Source organism: Giraffa tippelskirchi, chromosome 4 (genome assembly GCF_054371585.1).
Source record: "Giraffa tippelskirchi isolate mGirTip1 chromosome 4, T2T-mGirTip1v1.2.pri, whole genome shotgun sequence".
NCBI lineage: Eukaryota > Metazoa > Chordata > Mammalia > Artiodactyla > Giraffidae > Giraffa > Giraffa tippelskirchi.
This window is the reverse complement of record NC_137278.1, coordinates 38,361,714-38,379,366: the sequence shown is the minus strand read 5'-3', so window position 1 is coordinate 38,379,366 and position 17,653 is coordinate 38,361,714. Positions and strand designations below refer to the sequence as shown.

General features: G+C 33.9%; 1 protein-coding gene and 1 non-coding gene across 10 annotated transcripts in view; both read left to right on the top strand.

Moving 5' to 3' along the window:
• The window catches only part of APLF (aprataxin and PNKP like factor), a 142,101-nt gene that overhangs the window by 12,758 nt on the left and 111,690 nt on the right, over positions 1–17,653 (top strand). For 8 of the 9 annotated variants that reach the window (XR_014083510.1, XR_014083509.1, XR_014083511.1 and 5 more), the window contains exons 2-3: positions 2,070–2,141; positions 12,285–12,457. Coding sequence is in view for 6 of the 9 variants with exons in the window: in XM_081595690.1 (XP_081451816.1) it covers positions 2,070–2,141; positions 12,285–12,457 (245 nt within the window). In the remaining 3 variants the exon portion in view is untranslated. The remainder of the gene's footprint in view (positions 1–2,069; positions 2,142–12,284; positions 12,458–17,653) is intronic. The other variant, XM_081595691.1, reaches the window with a different exon arrangement.
• On the top strand, positions 7,430–7,501 carry TRNAW-CCA (transfer RNA tryptophan (anticodon CCA)). Its single transcript has one exon. It is a non-coding gene; the product is annotated as a tRNA-Trp (tRNA).

Below are 17,653 nucleotides of genomic sequence, written 5' to 3'. Positions count from 1 at the left end.
ATCACAACAAAATGTGGAAAATTCTTCAAGAGATGGGAATACCAGACCACCTGACCTGCCTCCTGAGAAATCTGTATGCAGGTCAAGAAGCAACAATTAAAACTGGACATGGAACAACAGACTGTTTCCAGATTGGGAAAGGAGTACACCAAGGCTGTATATTGTCACCCTGCTTATGTAACTTATATGCAGAGTACATCATGAGAAATGCTGGGCTGGAGGAAGCACAAGCTGGAATCAAGATTGCCAGGAGAAATATCAATAATCTCAGATAAGCGGATTATACCACCCTTATGGCAGAAAGCGAAGAAGAACTAAAGAGCCTCTTGGTGAAAGTGAAAGAGGAGAGTGAAAAAGTTGGCTTAAAACTCAACATTCAGGAAACTAAGATAATGGCAATCACTTCATGGCAAATAGATGGGAAAGCAATGGAAACAGTGACTTTATTTTTTTGGGCTCCAAAATCATTGCAGATGGTGACTGCAGCCATGAAATTAAAAGACACTTACTCCTTGGAAGGAAAGTTATGACCAACCTAGATAGCATATTAGAAAGCAGAGACATTACTTTGTCAACAAAGGTCTGTCTAGACAAGGCTATGGTTTTTCCAGTAGTCATGTATGGATGTGAGAGTTGGACTATAAAGCTGAGCGCTGAAGAATTAATGCTTTTGTACTGTGGTGATGGAGAAGACTCTTGAGAGTCCCTTGGAGTGCAAGGAGATCCAACCAGTACATCCTAAAGGAAATCAGTCCTGGATATTCATTGGAAGGACTGATGCTGAAGCTGAAACTGCAATACCTTGGCCACGTGATGCAAAGAATGACTCATTTGAAAAGACCCTGTTGCTGGGAATGATTGAAGGTGGAAGGAGAAGGGGATGATAGAGGATGAGATGGTTGGATGGCATCACTGACTCAATGGCCATGACCTTGAGTATTCTCGGGGAGTTGGTGTTGGACAGGGAAGCCTGGCGTGCTGCTGTCTGTGAGGTCGCAAAGAGTTGGATGTAACTGAACAGCCGTAAGTGTGGAATTGCTCTTTGGTTAAAAAAATGAGTACTGATTCCTGAAAGTTTCATATTTTTACAAGTTTTTGCAGAACTAGTGGGACTGAACTGAATTGAATTGAGTTTATTTAATTGAATTTAGTCCTTGCTACAGTCTGTTTTTACTGATAATTTTGGTCCGGATGTGGATAAGGTTAGAGATGAAGTGATAGATACTAAGGTAATGAAGAGATAGGCCAAATAATTATGCTATTAAGTAAAGTTGGTGATTGAAACATTTTCATTACATAAAACTACAAATCATAAAGATAATCTGTCTTAACTGTTGTGTTAATAACCATGTAGGGAAGGCTTGCTTGGCAATTTCAACACTTAAGGTGCAAGCAATTTTTAAACTTTGGTGTGCAGAAGTGATTGTGGGCATAAGTAAAACACTACTTGCAGTAGTTGTCTCAAAACAGAAAGCAAGTGTATTTTTAAAATGTTTCTTCACTGTAAATATTCAGTTCTCACTGCTCCTCCTGTCTTCCTGCCCTCTTAACTGCTGCTCATGACTCAAGAGCAGGTCTGCTTGACTTGGGTCTGCCTGACCCCAGTGCTTGTAGTCAAACCTTTTACATTCACCAGACTTCTGCTTGTTAAGACCTTTTGTCATTATAACACACGGTATATTTTCTGTATGTGAAATGTTTCCTGATACATACATATTATATAGATTTTTTTTCTCATCTTGTGAATTTTATTGATAATCCTTGCTAAAGATATGTCTTGAATCGTGAAAGGTTTTGGGATCTATTAGGTTCCAAACTTGAGTCTCTGCTTCACTATTTATTTTTCTGTGACTTTGGGGAGGTCCCTTAATCTCTGAGTTGTTTTTGATATGTATTCAGCAAGGACAGTCATTTCAATATACAGTTATCAAATGAGTAATAGATTTCATATCTAGTCTACTAATTTCAGAAACATTGCTGTGGGGTTTTTTCTTGTTGTTATTGTTTTTTGTTGTTGTTGTTTTTAGGAAGGTGGCTGTGTTTGAAATGTAATTTTTTTCCCCCTGTAGATAACAGATAAGAGAGTGTCCAGAAGACATGCCATTCTTGAAGTGGTGGGTGATAAGCTTCGAATCAAACCGGTAAATATGTCATTAATGATTTATTTTAACTTTTTCTCTCTCACCTTTTTCCAGCTCCTGATTGGAGGGGCTTATTCTTAAAGTTATGAAAATAGAGAATTAATGTTAGAGTGTGTGTTTCCCTTATTGCCAGAAGATAACTGGGAGATAAAGATTTAAACTATTTAAGCTGCTTTTTTTCCCATGGGGCAGTGCTACATTTAAGTAGTTGGAATTTTAATGAAAGTTCATGTATGCATTGCAATTTTGTTCATGAGTGGATATTACAAAGAAGATTCTATAAGAAAGTACCTATGGTGTAATGGTTAGTTTTTAGGGGATGGGGCAGCAACCAAAGTCACTTAAGTGTTCTAGGCTTGTTTTAATGGATTTCTATACCTAGAATATTTTCCAAATTGGCTTCAGAAAGATGCTTAGTTGGAGTTGTCCATACTTGGATGAAAAGTACTCAGATATATTCTGAACTTCTATGACTATTTAAAAGAGTATTAATAATGTAAAATAAATAAAGGTGATTTTATGAATGGAAAATTTCTTCTTTGAGTTAAACTTTATCCGTTATAAAGTGGGTCAAATTTCTGTATGGGAGTTTAATCAGTGCTTAATCAAAGAAGACACCTTTTAGAAAACATTCTTCACCTTACTTGGTCTTTAGTTAAATTGTGCTTATATGAGTAAACAGTTGTTTTTTGAGCACCAAATTGTGGTAGATACAAATATTTCACATTAGGTTATAGATATAAAACTAAAATTTGGGATGATAATATTTATTTACTTAAATTATACCTTTGTTTATCTTTTAAATATTATCTGGTATAATTTTACTGAGCTTTTAGTGTGTAAATTATATACATGAAAAAAAGGTAAATAATTTTACACTTTTCTTGGTACTGTTGTTTTTGACAGCTTAGAATGTCTAATTCTACATAGTCAGCAAGTTGTTCAGTGGGAATTAGAACTAGATTCTTTGAACCCTATGCAGTAGGGTTTTTTTTTTTCCATCATATTTTCCAAGTCAGGATTTTTCTTATCATTTGGTGTTCTTTAAAAAACAATTCTTGGAGTTAAAACCAATTGTTGATTTATTTTCACAAAATATTTTAGTGCTTTCAGTTGAATGGAGCTTTAGAACTGAAAGCAATCTTAGATTCAGGCTTATGTATGTGCTCATTTGATTTGGGCCAGAACTGTCATTGCCTATCAGTGGAGAAGAGGATTTCTTTTTTTTTTTTAATTAGTTTATTTTCTATTTTTTAACTTTACAATATTTTATTTGTTTTTGCCATACATTGACATGAATCCACCATGGGTGTACATGTTTTCCCCTTCCAGAACCCCCCCTTATCAGTAAATTGTACTGGGACAGTTTGTTGTTTGTTTGGGGGGAAAAAATTAGACCTTGTACCTCAAACCATACATAAAAATCAATTCCAGCTAGATTAAATGTGAAAGTCAAAATTATAAAACTATTAGAAAATATAAGAAAAAACCTTTATGACCTTAGAGTAGAGAAATATTTTTAAATAAGATATAAAAAGCAGAAACTGTAAAAGATTGGAAAGAAAAAGCCAATTACATTAAAATTAAGAACATTTGCTAATTAAAATACAATGAAAATGAAAAATTCCACAGGGAGAAGATATTTAAAACACATGAAATTGACAAAGGAATGATATCCAAAATTTATAGCAAATGCTTTCAATCAATAAGAAAAAGATAATCCAGTAGAAAAATGGGCTGAAGCCTTGAGTTTCACCTTACAGAAATGAAAGTCTGATGGTTAGTAACATGAAAAGGAGGCATACAGTCTTCTTATTAGCTGGGGAAATAAATGAAACCACAATGAGGTACCATTGTACACACAACAAATTGGCAAAAATGTAAAGTCTAACAATTTCAAGTGTTGTTGAGGATGTAGAACAAGTGGAATAGTGATGAACTGTGGGTGGGAGCTCAAATGGTGCAGCCACTTTGAAAAATAGCTTGATGTTATTTCCAAAAGTTGAAGGCTTGTATTCCCTCCAAGCCAGACCTCACACATATACAGGATATATACAAGAGCCGGAAGAGCAAAATTGTATGATAGCAAAACACCAGAAGCGACAGAAATTTCCACAAACAGTAAAATCAATAAATGTATTGTGATATATTCATTTAATGAAATACCGTACAACAGTGAAGATACTGTGAAAGTTGAGAAAATATAGATTAAAATCTGGAACAAAGTATTAAATGATGAAAGCATGCATTGGAAGAATATATATATATAGTATGGCTGCATTTATATGAGATGAAAAATCCTGCAAAATTAACAATATATTCTGTGGTCAGACATAGGTGGTGAATAGGAAACAGTAAGCACATTAGTCAGGGTAGTTATGTCTGAGGGAACTGAGAAGAGAGTGAACAGGGAAAGACAGGGAACATCAAAGATAATGGTAACATTCTTCTTAAACTGGGTGGTGGGTCTACACATATTATCTTACATTAGTTACTGCTCTGAAAAATTATTATGGAATATTTATAGCATGAAAAAAGTTATGAATACTACAGCAGTTATTTCTGTAATGCCAGACTACCAAACATTGGAAGATACAAGAAAAGTTTTTTAAGGAAATGTGCAGTTCTAGTACTAGAATTTGATTCCTCTTTTAGAAAAAGACTCAATTGTGTTTGTGTTTTATTCGCAAAATTATTAAATTCACATTATATTAGTTGAAGGAATACTGACTCTTGGATTTAGTGATATATGTGTAGTTTCTTTGCTTTATGTAATGCTTGATTTCTTGTTTATATTAATATAGTGTCAATAAAATAACTAGCCCCTTGAAATAGATTTATTTAATCAGCCTCTTATTGTTGCTGTACCTTTGATGTGTGATGTAGAGAAATTTAGAGGAATTCTAATGCAGACTTTGGTAATGAAATTGAAGGTCAGTAGTAATGAGTGTGAGATGGACAGATAACTTCTAGTCTTTATTATAATGCTAAATATCACTTATTCTCTGTTCTTAGTCAATTACAAATTATTTGATCTACTAAAGCAGATTATATATGCGCTATAATAAAATGTTGAGAGAAGTTTTAGTTTAAAAAGCTTTGTAAAATTGCGTAAATAAATACAGCAAATATTTTGTTATGATGATCCCTTCCATAAGCTATATATTTCAGTTATGTTTATGTAATTAAATATTGTAATGTTATGTTTAAGTAATTAAATATTTTTTTGCTTTCCCTCAAATTAAATAAAAAAGTAGCTTTGCCAGTGATACATGAATGCCATTAGGGCAAGCGCTAATTTAGACTTTTAGATTGGATGAATCTGTCTCTCTTTTCCCCCCTCTAATATTTCCCTCTAGAAAAGGCTGTAACACTTAGTAGTTCCAGGAAATAGTGCATGAGGAGATAATATTAACTCATGAGGAGATGATTTTGGCTTTTTTGTGTGTCATTTAAATTTAATCTACAATCTGGTATCAGCAGGGAGAAAATGCATTATGAGGGCAAAATGACAATATTCTCTATAAATGACTGTATCACCCACTGGTTATTAGTTAGTTATATCCTCCGGGTGAATTCATAGCTATCAGTGCTTTTATTTCATTTTAATAAAAACTTACTTCTTGGTTCTTGGATGACTGAAGTAGTAATTCTATAACTTTAAATTGCAAAAGATATTTATTTTTTGCCATTTCATATTGGTTCTCAAAATATATAGCTTTGAGTGATTGTATTTTTTCTATTGCACAGTGAAATTTCTGAGTTGTGATTATTTTCTTCCCGTGAAATTATGAGTGTACTTGTAAAATAGTTATAAGATACTACAGTAGCTTTTCCACAACTCATTTTGTTTTTTAAAAAAAAAACAACTTTCTATATTAAAAAAAAAACACAGAATATTGAAGAGCTCTTTTTTTTTGACACATTAATCTTTCTTTAATATTTAATGATAACTCCAAGAGAAAGCTATAAGAAATTGATTTGTATTTTAGCTCCATTCCTTCAGGGATAATGCATCCTTTGTACCACATTGAAGAATACAGCATACTCTATTTAAGTTCATATTTATAATCACATGGATCTGTGAAAAAGCACATAACTCATGTATGCCTCTCATACAGGTAGCTTGTATCTTTTATTTACTGTGGGTTTGGGTTTGTCAGTATTTTTCCTGCCCTTTTCTGCTAACCTCATTGAAGGAATCAGAGCCTTCCATCTTTTTTTGGTCTCAGAGTTTGAATATTAAGAAGAATCTTTAAACACATTTAAGTCTGGTTTGGGGGAATAATTGGAAAGATTTTTAGTTATTGATTATATTTTTTAAATATAAGTCTAATTCAGTCTCCTTTTCTTTTTTGTTATTAAACACTTTTTAAATAGGCCACACATGCACATATAACATACATGCTTTTTTTTTAAAAGTCAGTTTCAGTTCAGTTCAGTTCAGTTGCTCAGTTGTGTCCGACTCTTTGTGACCCCATGAACCGCAGCACGCCAGGCCTCCCTGTCCATCACCAACTCCCGGAGTCCACCCAAACCCATGTCTATTGAGTCGGTGATGCCATTCAACCATCTCATCCTCTATCGTCCCCTTCTCCTCCTGCCCTCAATCTTGGAAAGACCCTGCATCAGGGTCTTTTCCAATGAGTCAGCTCTTCGCATGAGGTGGCCAAAGTATTGGAGTTCCAGCTTCAACATCAGTTCCTCCAATGAACACCCAGGACTGATCTCCCTTAGGATGGACTGGTTGGATCTCCTTGCAGTCCAAGGGACTCTCAAGAGTCTTCTCCAACACCACAGTTCAAAAGCTTCAATCCTTCTGTGTTCAGCTTACTTTATAGTCCAACTCTCACATCCATACACGACCACTGGAAAAACCATAGCCTTGACTAGATGGACATTTGTTGACAAAGTAATGTCTCTGCTTTTTAATATGCTATCTAGGTTGGTCATAACTTTCCTTCCAAGGAGTAAGCGTCTTTTAATTTCATGGCTGCAATCACCATCCGCAGTGATTTTGGAGTCAGTTCATTGTATATTTAAGATAGTTGTCAGTTTTGGCTGTATTTATAAATATATTGATATTAAAGTATTTCTAGTGTTCTATTAATTTTTAAAAGTTTTGTTTTATGAGTACTTATGTCATTGTTTTCATTCCAAATATTCTATATATATTCTCCCTTTTTATTAATATCACTAGATTTTTGTCTACTTTATTACTTATAAAAAACTATCTTTTGGATTTCTTGTATACATGGCTTTTTAGTTGGAGTGTACATAGTTTGGCTTCCCTGGTGGCTCAGAGGTTAAAGCGTCTGCCTCCAATGCAGGAGACCTGGGTTCAATCCCTGGGTTGGGAAGATCTCCTGGAGAAGGAAATGGCAGCCCGCTCCAGTATTCTTGCCTGGAGAATCCCATGGACGGAGGAGCCTGGTGGACTACAGTCCATGGGGTCGCAAAGAGTCGGACACGACTGAGCGACTTCACTTCACATAGTTTGACATAGTTTTATTTTTTTTAGCTTATGAATGAGTAATATTTATTTAGATGTAAATTATAGGATCAAATATCAGATCTCTTGAGATGTCACTTTTTTACTTATTTTTGGGATCTCCTGGTATGGACATTTTTAGGAAAAGAAAAGGGTAATGATGGACCACACAGATTGGCCCACTTTCTTTGTGCATGGATTTGCTAAATGTTTAGTATTTAACCATCTACATTTAAATATTAAGTGCTTTCAGCTGAGGAAAAAATACTCAAGTTGACTTTTGTTTGACTTTGGATTTTTGATGTCTATTTAAAGAAATATAGTCAGTTTCCTTTCTTAAATATTTAACCTTTTCTTCTCTTAGAATTTTATGCTTTTGTATTTAACATCTTAGCTTTTGTAAACTTAGGGCTGTATTATTATTTAATATTGCTTAGAGATTCATCTGAATCTTTCAAATACTCATGAATAAGAACATCATCTTATCTTAACCGATGAGAAGGAAACCTCAGTTAGAGTTCTGGCAGAAACTGTATATTCCTGTTTTGACTGTTGTCCTTCCTGCTACCCCGCATTCCTCATTGGTGACTTTGACATATCAAGAAAGGGGAGGCTTCACTTAAAAGGCTGAGGAATAACAGGGAACATTTCCAAGCGCAGCAATGTGCAAAAGCACTCAAAAGCTCTAACCATATGCCAGAGTGCCACATTGAGAGAGAAATTAGGGGTGGCTGATAACATAATGAAAGGTTAAGTTTCAATTATAACTTAGAAAATATCAAACATTCACAGCTCTTTTTAGGAATATAAAGTTGCATAAATTACACTGCGTCTCTGTTTTTATGCCATCTTATTTGTAAAATTTTATATTATTATAGTTTGTAAAATGACTCTGACCCAGTTAAATAAACTGAAAGTTGCTCAATTGTATCCAACTCTTTGTGACCCCATGGACTATACAGTCCATGGAATTCTCCAGGCCAGAATACTGGAGTGGGTAGCCATTCCCTTCTCCAAGGGGATCTTCCCAACCCAGGGATCAAACCCAGGTCTCCTGCATTGCAGGCAGATTCTTTACCAGCTGAGTCACAAGGGAAGCCCAGTGAAATAATTGCCTACCAAATTTAAGGGCTTCCCCTAGTAGCTCAGAGGAGAAAGGAATGGCAACCCACTCTAGTACTCTTGCCTGGAAAATCCCATGGACATAGGAGCCTGGTAGGCTACAGTCCATGGGGTCGCTAAGAGCCAGACATGACTGAGCGACTTCATTTTCACTTTTCACCTTCATGCATTGGAGAAGGAAATGGCAACCCACTCCAGTATTCTTGCCTGGAGAGTCCCAGGGACGGAGGAGCCTGGTGGGCTGCCGTCTATGGGGTCGCACAGAGTTGAACACGGCTGAAGCGACTTAGCAGCAGCACCAACTAGTAGCTCAGACAGTAAAGCGTCTGCCTGCAATGCAGGAGACCCAGGTTCGATCCCTGGGCCAGGAAGATGCCTTGGAGAAGGAAATGGCAACCCACTCCAGTATTCTTGGCCTGGAGAATCCCAAGGACAGAGGATGGGCTACAGTCCATGGGGTCACAAAGAGTCAGACATGACTGAGTGATTAACACACACACACCAAATTTATATATCTTCTATTTTTAATTTCTAATTCTACCCTTTCCTCCAAATTTTATTTTACTGCTTTTTTCTCTTTTTCAACACAGACAGGAAATAGAATGTTTCCCCTTGCAGATACACCTGGTAAGGACTTAAGGCCTTCCCTCATGAAATTCAGTTGCTGGAACTAGATAAATTATATTCCTTGCAGCTTTCAGAGTTTTTTCTTTTTTTTAAATTGAGCTTATAGGTAGCAGTGCTTATTTTCCTGGCAGCTTTTACTTTAATACTCCCAACTCTGTAGTAGGTCCGCTCCCCACACTACCTACTCTCTACTCCCCCACGCCCGATCCCCCCACACTAGCGACAGGCCTGGACTGGGTTAAATGTACTGTTTGGATGGTTTAGCTTCTAAAATGTAGTCATTTTCTTTCTCAATTTAACTAAATACTTTCTGATTCCTCTACCCAAATTCTATGATTCTGTGGTTAATTTAAAAGTATGTTATGGTATTTGATCAGATGAAGTCATATGAAGTTACAGCTAATGTTACTTGTGTGATTTTCTTGGGATTTTGAAAGCTAGTAAGCTCATATGCTGAGCTGTTTGCTACCAGGAGCTTTTTAGAGGATAAAGTGGATTCTCTTTAAAATTTAGTTTACCTAATTGTATAGATTATAATTTAAAAAAATCATACAATATGGTATCTTGTAGAAAATGGGAATTAACCAATTTTAGGGGTGAATCTATTTAAGTGACTCAACAGGTAGCATTTTTAGTAAGTACATTGGATTTCAAGCCTCACTTCTTACAGTAAACTACTGGAACCATTCCTGAGATTATTCATTTAATGACTGACAGTTAAAATATCATTGATTCTTCCTGCTACTAGAGACTCCTGTAGTCATTTAAATCATCGACTGTAAGAACTGTGGTAGATAATTATCTGTGCCCAGGGACCTTAGAGTCTAGTGGTGATTTGTCAGATGATTATAGGTAATCTTTGACTGATAGAAACTGGTTCCAATAGTTCAAGCAGAAAGGTAGTTGAGATAAGTCATTACTGAGGTTGTAGTAAACAATAGAGCATTTTTGAGTAGATCTTAATGATTGGATCAAAGATTGTATGTATAGGGTGAAGATTTTGGTGTATGAAGTTGGGAGTTGGGGTTGGAAACCACTGTAGGTTTACGAAGATACTTCATTTCTATGCTTTTTTATATTGGAGAAGCGTCAGAGGCCTTATATAGAAAAATGTAAAAAGTAACCTGGGAGGCAGTGAGGTGATAGAAGACTGGGAGACTTGATGTGATGTTAGCACAAGTAAGAAATGCACGCAGTGGCTAAGAGCCTGAACTAGGCCCATGACTGCAAATGGTAAAGAGAAATGGACCTGGTATACTTCAGAGGTAAATGATCTGGGACTTGACATTTGAATGGAATGAAAAAAGGTTATAGATGTTCAGTAAAAGTTTGTGGATATTTTGCTGTGGCTTAATATAGAAACTAAATCAGAATATCTTATATTTACCCTTTAAATACCCTATTCTTTTTCCATAGAAATAGACATTTTTTTTAAAATAAAAACAAATGAAAAATATAATGCAAAGTAATATACCAAAGTTAATAACAGTATTTGCTTCATGTTTATAATAATATTCTAAACTTACTTGTATTTTACTTAGTTTGTATTCCATAAATGATTAAGATTTTTTAAAAAACAAAGTAACTATATTTAATAAAAATTTTAAACTGAGCTTCCCAATGGAAAGAAAATTTTTGAGGGGTAAAAAGAAAAAAATACTAAAGCATTTCTAGCATTTCAAAATACATTTAAAAAGAAGCCTATTATAAGCTTCCTTAATTTTTCTCTAATAATATTTTTTACAGTAGTAACAGAAGGTTTTACCTTTTGAATTTATACTCAGTTCAAGTCTGTTCAAACTCAAGGTGAATAAGACATATCTTAACACCTATAGATAATTTAAATGGTTGGGGTCAGAAAAGGTTTTGATGTATGAATGAAAATATGCTTCTGTCTCAAAGATACATTAATGAATTATAAATTGAAAAATTGAGAATGTTCAGCATATGTCAATCTCAAGGTGATATTTATGTTGCTATGCTGGAGAGATGGTTGATGTCTCCAGAAAAAAACTGATAAAGTAGACAGATGGGTGGTAGGGGGAGTTGCTCTACATAAAATTCTTGAAAAAAAACCTGAAAATCTGCATTAATGTGGATTGCTTTGTTATATGCTAAAGCTTATTTATTTAAAAGACCCAATGGTATGGATGACAAGAAGGCTATCTGGAAATGGCTACTTTCAGTCTGATCCTAGTTAGAATTTTTAAGGTGTGTTTCAATAGGTCTTAGTTATGGAGGCAGCTCTCGTTGTCTTTGCTAACATGAGGTAATTAGTGGAAACATAATTCAAAATAGTGGCTATTGTAATAGTTTTGACATTGAGATATATTTACTTCTTGAAATTTGAGTATGGATGATGATCTTCAGAGGGGAGTTTCATTGAAATAAAATAAGATTCTTCTGTGAGGATTTTTTTTTTTTTTTTTAACGAGGTATGTTGTTTGCTTGAGAAATTTGGTCAGAATTTTCCTTCCCATAGAGTCTCATTTTTTAATTGTAGTAATTATTAGGGGAAAATAAACGGAAAAGAATTTTCAAGGGATTAGTAAATTTTGGATAAAAATTGGGGGACTCAGTTTCCATACTGATAATTATTTTTCATGTTTCTCTTTCCAGTGTCCAGTAATCTCTCAAGCAAAGTATCTTTTAACCAGTTAATTAATAACTTTGCTTTTTTCTTTGATTCCTAGAGAAATCAGAAGTATAATACAACTTTTTTTTGTATGGTTAGATTATAATTATAGGGTACCTTGAAGTGCCAAATTTATTAGACTTTTAAGTGTAAATTTGTACTTAAAATTGTTTTGACACTAAAATTTGGAATCAGTTCATATTTAGTTGTATTTTTGTCATGATTTTGAGTTATAACATCACTGTATTCTGTTTTTTAAATTTGTTAGCTACACACAAATCCATGTTTTTATCAGTCTTCTGAGAAGAGCCAGCTCTTACCATTGAAGACAAATATATGGCGCTGGTTGAATCCTGGAGATCGTTTTTCTTTATTAGTTGACAAATACATTTTCTGTGTCTTGTCCACACATTCTGAAATGGAAATGGAATGTACTTTAAGGTAAGATTGCCTGATGAAGTGTGATTAAAGTAATGATATTTGTAATCTAATTCCTCAGTCATCCACAAAAGCTTCAGTTGAAACCACTCTAGAATTTAAATATAGCGGCAATGTATGTCTTTCATAATGTGTGTGTGTGTGAGTGTGTTTCTAGAAAACATTTGGTTTTGGAAACTTAGCCTCAGTAGTGATTGCTTCTGTTTATTGCATCTTTTACAAATATTGTGTTTAGAGTGCTTTTTCCATCAAACAATAATCAGGATAATTAATATGAAACTGACTATATTTTCTTAATCTTTTTTTTTAACTTTTAAAATTTTCTTAAGGTATTAACCTCTGGTTTAGACTATACTTGTGTAATTCCTCTTTCTTATAAGAATAACAGAAAATATAAAATAGGGAAACTGATGAAATGAGGTATTACAATAAATAGCTGATAAAAGTTATAATTAATGCAGTGAGTTTTATTGAGGCAGTCATTAGCAGATTATTTGCCTTTGTTATTAGTTTTTAAATTATAGAATACTTAAACTGGACCTGTAGAAGTAGATGGACAAAATTATATAGAGTATGTTCTTTGATTGCACTGGTATTAAATTAAAAATCAATAAAAATACAATATCTAGGAAAATCTTCAAGTGTTTTGAAATTAAACATCACGTACCAAGTAGCCCATGGGTCCAAGAGAAATCTCAAGGGCAATTAGAAAACATTTTGAACAAAATAATACTGAAAGCATAACAGAAACATTTATGACAGTAGGCATTTGAGGAAAATTTATATTAAATGCTTTTATTAGGAGAGAAGGAAGCTATAAAATGAATGCTATATGCTTCTACTTTTAGAAGATAGACAATCAGGAGTAAATTAATCCCAAAAAGAAAATAATAAGAAAAATAAGACTAGAAATCAATGAAATAGAACATAGACAAATAACAAAGACCTTAGTAAGGTCTTACTAAGGAAGCCTTGCTTAGTAAGGATTACTAAGGAAAAAAAAAGCTGGAAAACAAATTATCAATACCAGAAATGGAACAGGGGATATAACTACTGATCCTGCAGAGCTTGGAAGAATAATGAAGAAATTATTATTTAAAATTCTATGGGAGTAAAATTGATGGCCTAAATGAATACATAACATTTCTTGAAAAACACAATTTATGAAAACTGACACAGGAAGAAAGAGAAAATCTGATGAATCCTATATTAAAGAAATTGAGTTCCTAATTTAAGAATTTCCCACAAGGAACTTCACCAGTGAATTCTTTTTAACTTACAAGGAATAAGTAATACCACTATTATACTTTTTTCTCCAAAATAGAAGAGAGTATACTTCACCACTCATTTTATGAAGCTTTTATAATCCTAATAGCAAAATCAGATAAGAACATTACAAAAGAAGTAAATATAGACCCAAATTCCTTATAAGAAAATATTTACAAGTCAAAACCAGCAATGTGTAAAAAGGATTTTAATATACTATGACCAAGTGAAATTTGAGAACTTTAAGGTGAGTTTATCATATAAAAATCAGTCAATGAAATTTACTATAACAGATTAAAGAACTGTCATTTCAGTAGATGCATAAAAGCAGTTGTGACAAAAATTTAATACATGTTCATGATTAATTTTTAAAAACCTTAAAGAAAACTAGGAAAAGAAGAAAATTTCCATCCTATAAAAAAATACTTAATAGTGAGGTATTGGAAAGTTCTCCCCCTACTGTTGAGGGCAAAACAGAGATATCCATTTACTGGAGGTCCTAGCCAATCCAGTAAATCAAGAAAAAGAAACAAATGGCATCCTATTGAAAAGAAAGAAGCAAAACTGTCTTTATTTGCAGATGACGTTATTGTCATTACTGTAAATTCTTTCTGATAGGTTCCCTATTTCCTCTCCATGTGTTAAGTTTTGCAGTTTTTTACCTTGCTCCTTCATCTGTAACGTGTGTGTGTGTGTGTGTGTGTGTGTGTGTGTGTGTGTATTTGCCTTTTATTTCTTTTTGGTTTTGATGGATGGGATTGTGTTCCTGTCTTACTAGTTCGTTGGCTTGAGGTTTCCAGCAGTAGAGTTTGCAGGCAGTTGGGTGTGGAGATGTGGACCTCTGGGATACCTCACTCCAGTTAATCTCTCTATACTTTTATAATACATGTTGAAATATTTTAAAATTTGAATAAGAATAGAAAACCTATGTGCTTTGTGTAAGTTGTAAGGACCCTGATTTCATTATACGTTTTTTCTTCCAACCAGCTATGAATTTAAGAAAGAGGTATGAAGAACAAAATAACAGTGCAAAAGCTTGTCGTTTCTTCAGGTTCTCATTTTACTCATGTCAGCATGCTTTTCATGTAGTATTTCGATTCTGTATAATAAAGCCCATTCATAACTGACTTAGAGCCTATGCGTATATACACATTAGCTCTAGTGTGTTCATTTTTCACTCTGTATATGTTTCTATGAAATTATTGTACCAAAAGCTGTACTTTTTTCAGAAGTCAAAGTAAGGGAAAGTAAAAAAAAAAGTTTTATATTTTAGTTAATTAAATTATGATGTATTTCATATAGAAGGGCCAACATTAATTTTGCATTCCTATTGCCTTCCCAGCAGTGGGTGCTTAGCAGCCATTTTGTTGTTCAGTTGCTCAGTCATGTCCGATTCTTTGTGACCCCATGGGCTGCAGCACTCCAGGCCTCTGTCCTTCCCTATCTCTCAGAGTTTGCTTAAACTCATGTCCATTGAGTTGATGATGACATCCAACCATCTCATCTAATGTTGCCCCCTTCTCCTCCTTGGTTTCTTGAATACATGAATAAAATACTTTATAATATTTTCCTCATCTGAATCTCATTTCTGATAAGCAAGTACAACATTATCTCTCTGGAGTGATTGTTTTCTTTAAACCACTGTTGAGGAAAGGAAAGTAAATCATTTGTACCAAATTATTTTTTCTTTCAAATTGATAAAGTGCTTAATACTTAGTTTCCATTTAAATAGCTACTTTTAATCACTATTTAATTTTGGACAAAATAATGAAATGTTGATGAAAATGCCATTTTAGTATGAAAACATGCATGTTTATAATTTATTTATAATTATTTTAAACTTTTAGGTCTAGCTCATGCATATTAATATATTTTGTATTAAAGACAAAATATATAACTTATATTTAAATATAACACTATATTTTTTAAAATAACTTAATTGCCAAAACAATCTTTATTTTTATTTGTATATTTATTTTTGGCTGCACTGGGTCTTTGTTGCTGTGTTTGGGCATTTTCTAGTTCCGATGAGTGCAGGCTGCTGTTTGTTATAGCACGTGGTCTTCTTACTGCAGTGGCTTCTCTTGTTGCGGACCACGGGCGGTAGGTGCATAGGCTTCAGTAGTTGCAGCATACAAGTACTGGACTTCCAAGCAGTCTTTAACAAGAAGAAAAGAGTTGGAAGATTCACACTTCTCAATTTCAAAACCTGCCTCAAAGCTACAGTAATCGAGACAGTGTAATACTTGTGTAGGAAAGACATATGGATCAATGGAATAGAATTGACAGTCCAGAAAAACCCTTACACTATGGCCAATTGATTTTCAGTGAGAGTGCCAAAACAATTAAATGGAGAAAAGAATAACAAATGGTGCTGAGACAAATGCAAAATACTCCTACCTCACACCATATAAAAATAGATGAGAGACCTAACTAAAAGAGCTAAAACTATGAAAACCTTAGGAAAAAACACTTGGATTAGGCAGTGATTTCTTAGCTATAACACCAAAGCACAAGCAAGCAAAAAAGTAGATAAATTGGACTTCATCACAATTAAAAACTTCTGTACTTCTAAGGATGTCATCAAGAATGTAAAAAGATTACCCCTCAGAAAGAGAGAAAATATTTGCAAGTCATGTATCTGATAAGGGACTTCTATCCAGAATATATAAAGAACATTTACAATTCAGTAATAAGAGAACCCAATTTCCAAAATGCATACTGGACTTGAGTAGACATTTCTTCAAAGGAGGTACCCAACTGGCCAATAAGCACATGAAAGAAGATGCTCAACATGAAATGTAAATGAAAGCCACAATGAGCTCCCATTTCACATTCATTAGGATAGCTACAGTAAGACATGGTAAGAAGTGCTGGTGAGGTGTGTAGAGATTGAAACTCATATATTTTGGTAGTGGAGTTCTAAGTCTTTACTGCCTCTGTGGAACTCATTCTGGCAGTTCCTCAGAATTTTAAATGTAGAGTTACTTGTGACCCAGTAATTCTGCTCCTAGGAATATACACAAAAGACCTGAAAACAACTGTATACACAAAAACTTGTATGATTCTATCTATATGAAGTGTCAGAAAATGTACATGCCTAGAGACAGAAAGTAGATGGCAGTTCCCAGGGCTGGAGAAGAGAATAAGTGCCTGCTAATGCATATGGAATTTCTTTTTGAGACAATGAATACATCCCCAAATTAGATATTGGTGATGATTGTACAACTTTGTGAATATACTGAAAACTACTAAATTTTATACTTCAGAAGCATGAATTTCATGATTATGTAAATTATGTCTTGATAGCTATTGCCAAAGAAAAGGAGAATTCATTTATCTTTGTTTATTGTATTTAAATTCCAAGTTTTTAATTTTTAACAAATTCTAGTTCACTGTATTACAAATCTGTGATAGTTGATTGCTCGAGGAAGTATTAATATTTGAAGCCAAAAATAGGAAGATGTTCATATTACAGTGGCAATATTTATATTTAAATAAAAGTGTACTGAAATCATTTGTACTTTGACCTATTTGGAACTAAAAGTTAAATAGAATTTTTTTGGGGGGATGGGGTTTTTTGTTGTCATATTTATTCTTGGTAAATACTAATAAAAATTTCCCTATGGCCATAGGATGTATATTAGTGGATTTATGCCAGAATAGAAAAACTAGAAATGGAATGGATGATGTTGCTCAATTTCTAACACTGTAAGTTGTGAAAAGCCATAACATTTCTCTAGAGTGTTTCTTAATATTTTTCAAGTAAAATGTTAAGAAAATTTGAGGGAAAAAAGTAGAATTTGGAAGCACACCTTTGTGCTGTGAGTAAAATGGATTTGAATATTTTGTGGGAGTGCAGTTTTATGGGTAGAACAATCATACATTTTCAACTCCGAATCCCCTATACCTGGCATAGTATCTAACATACAC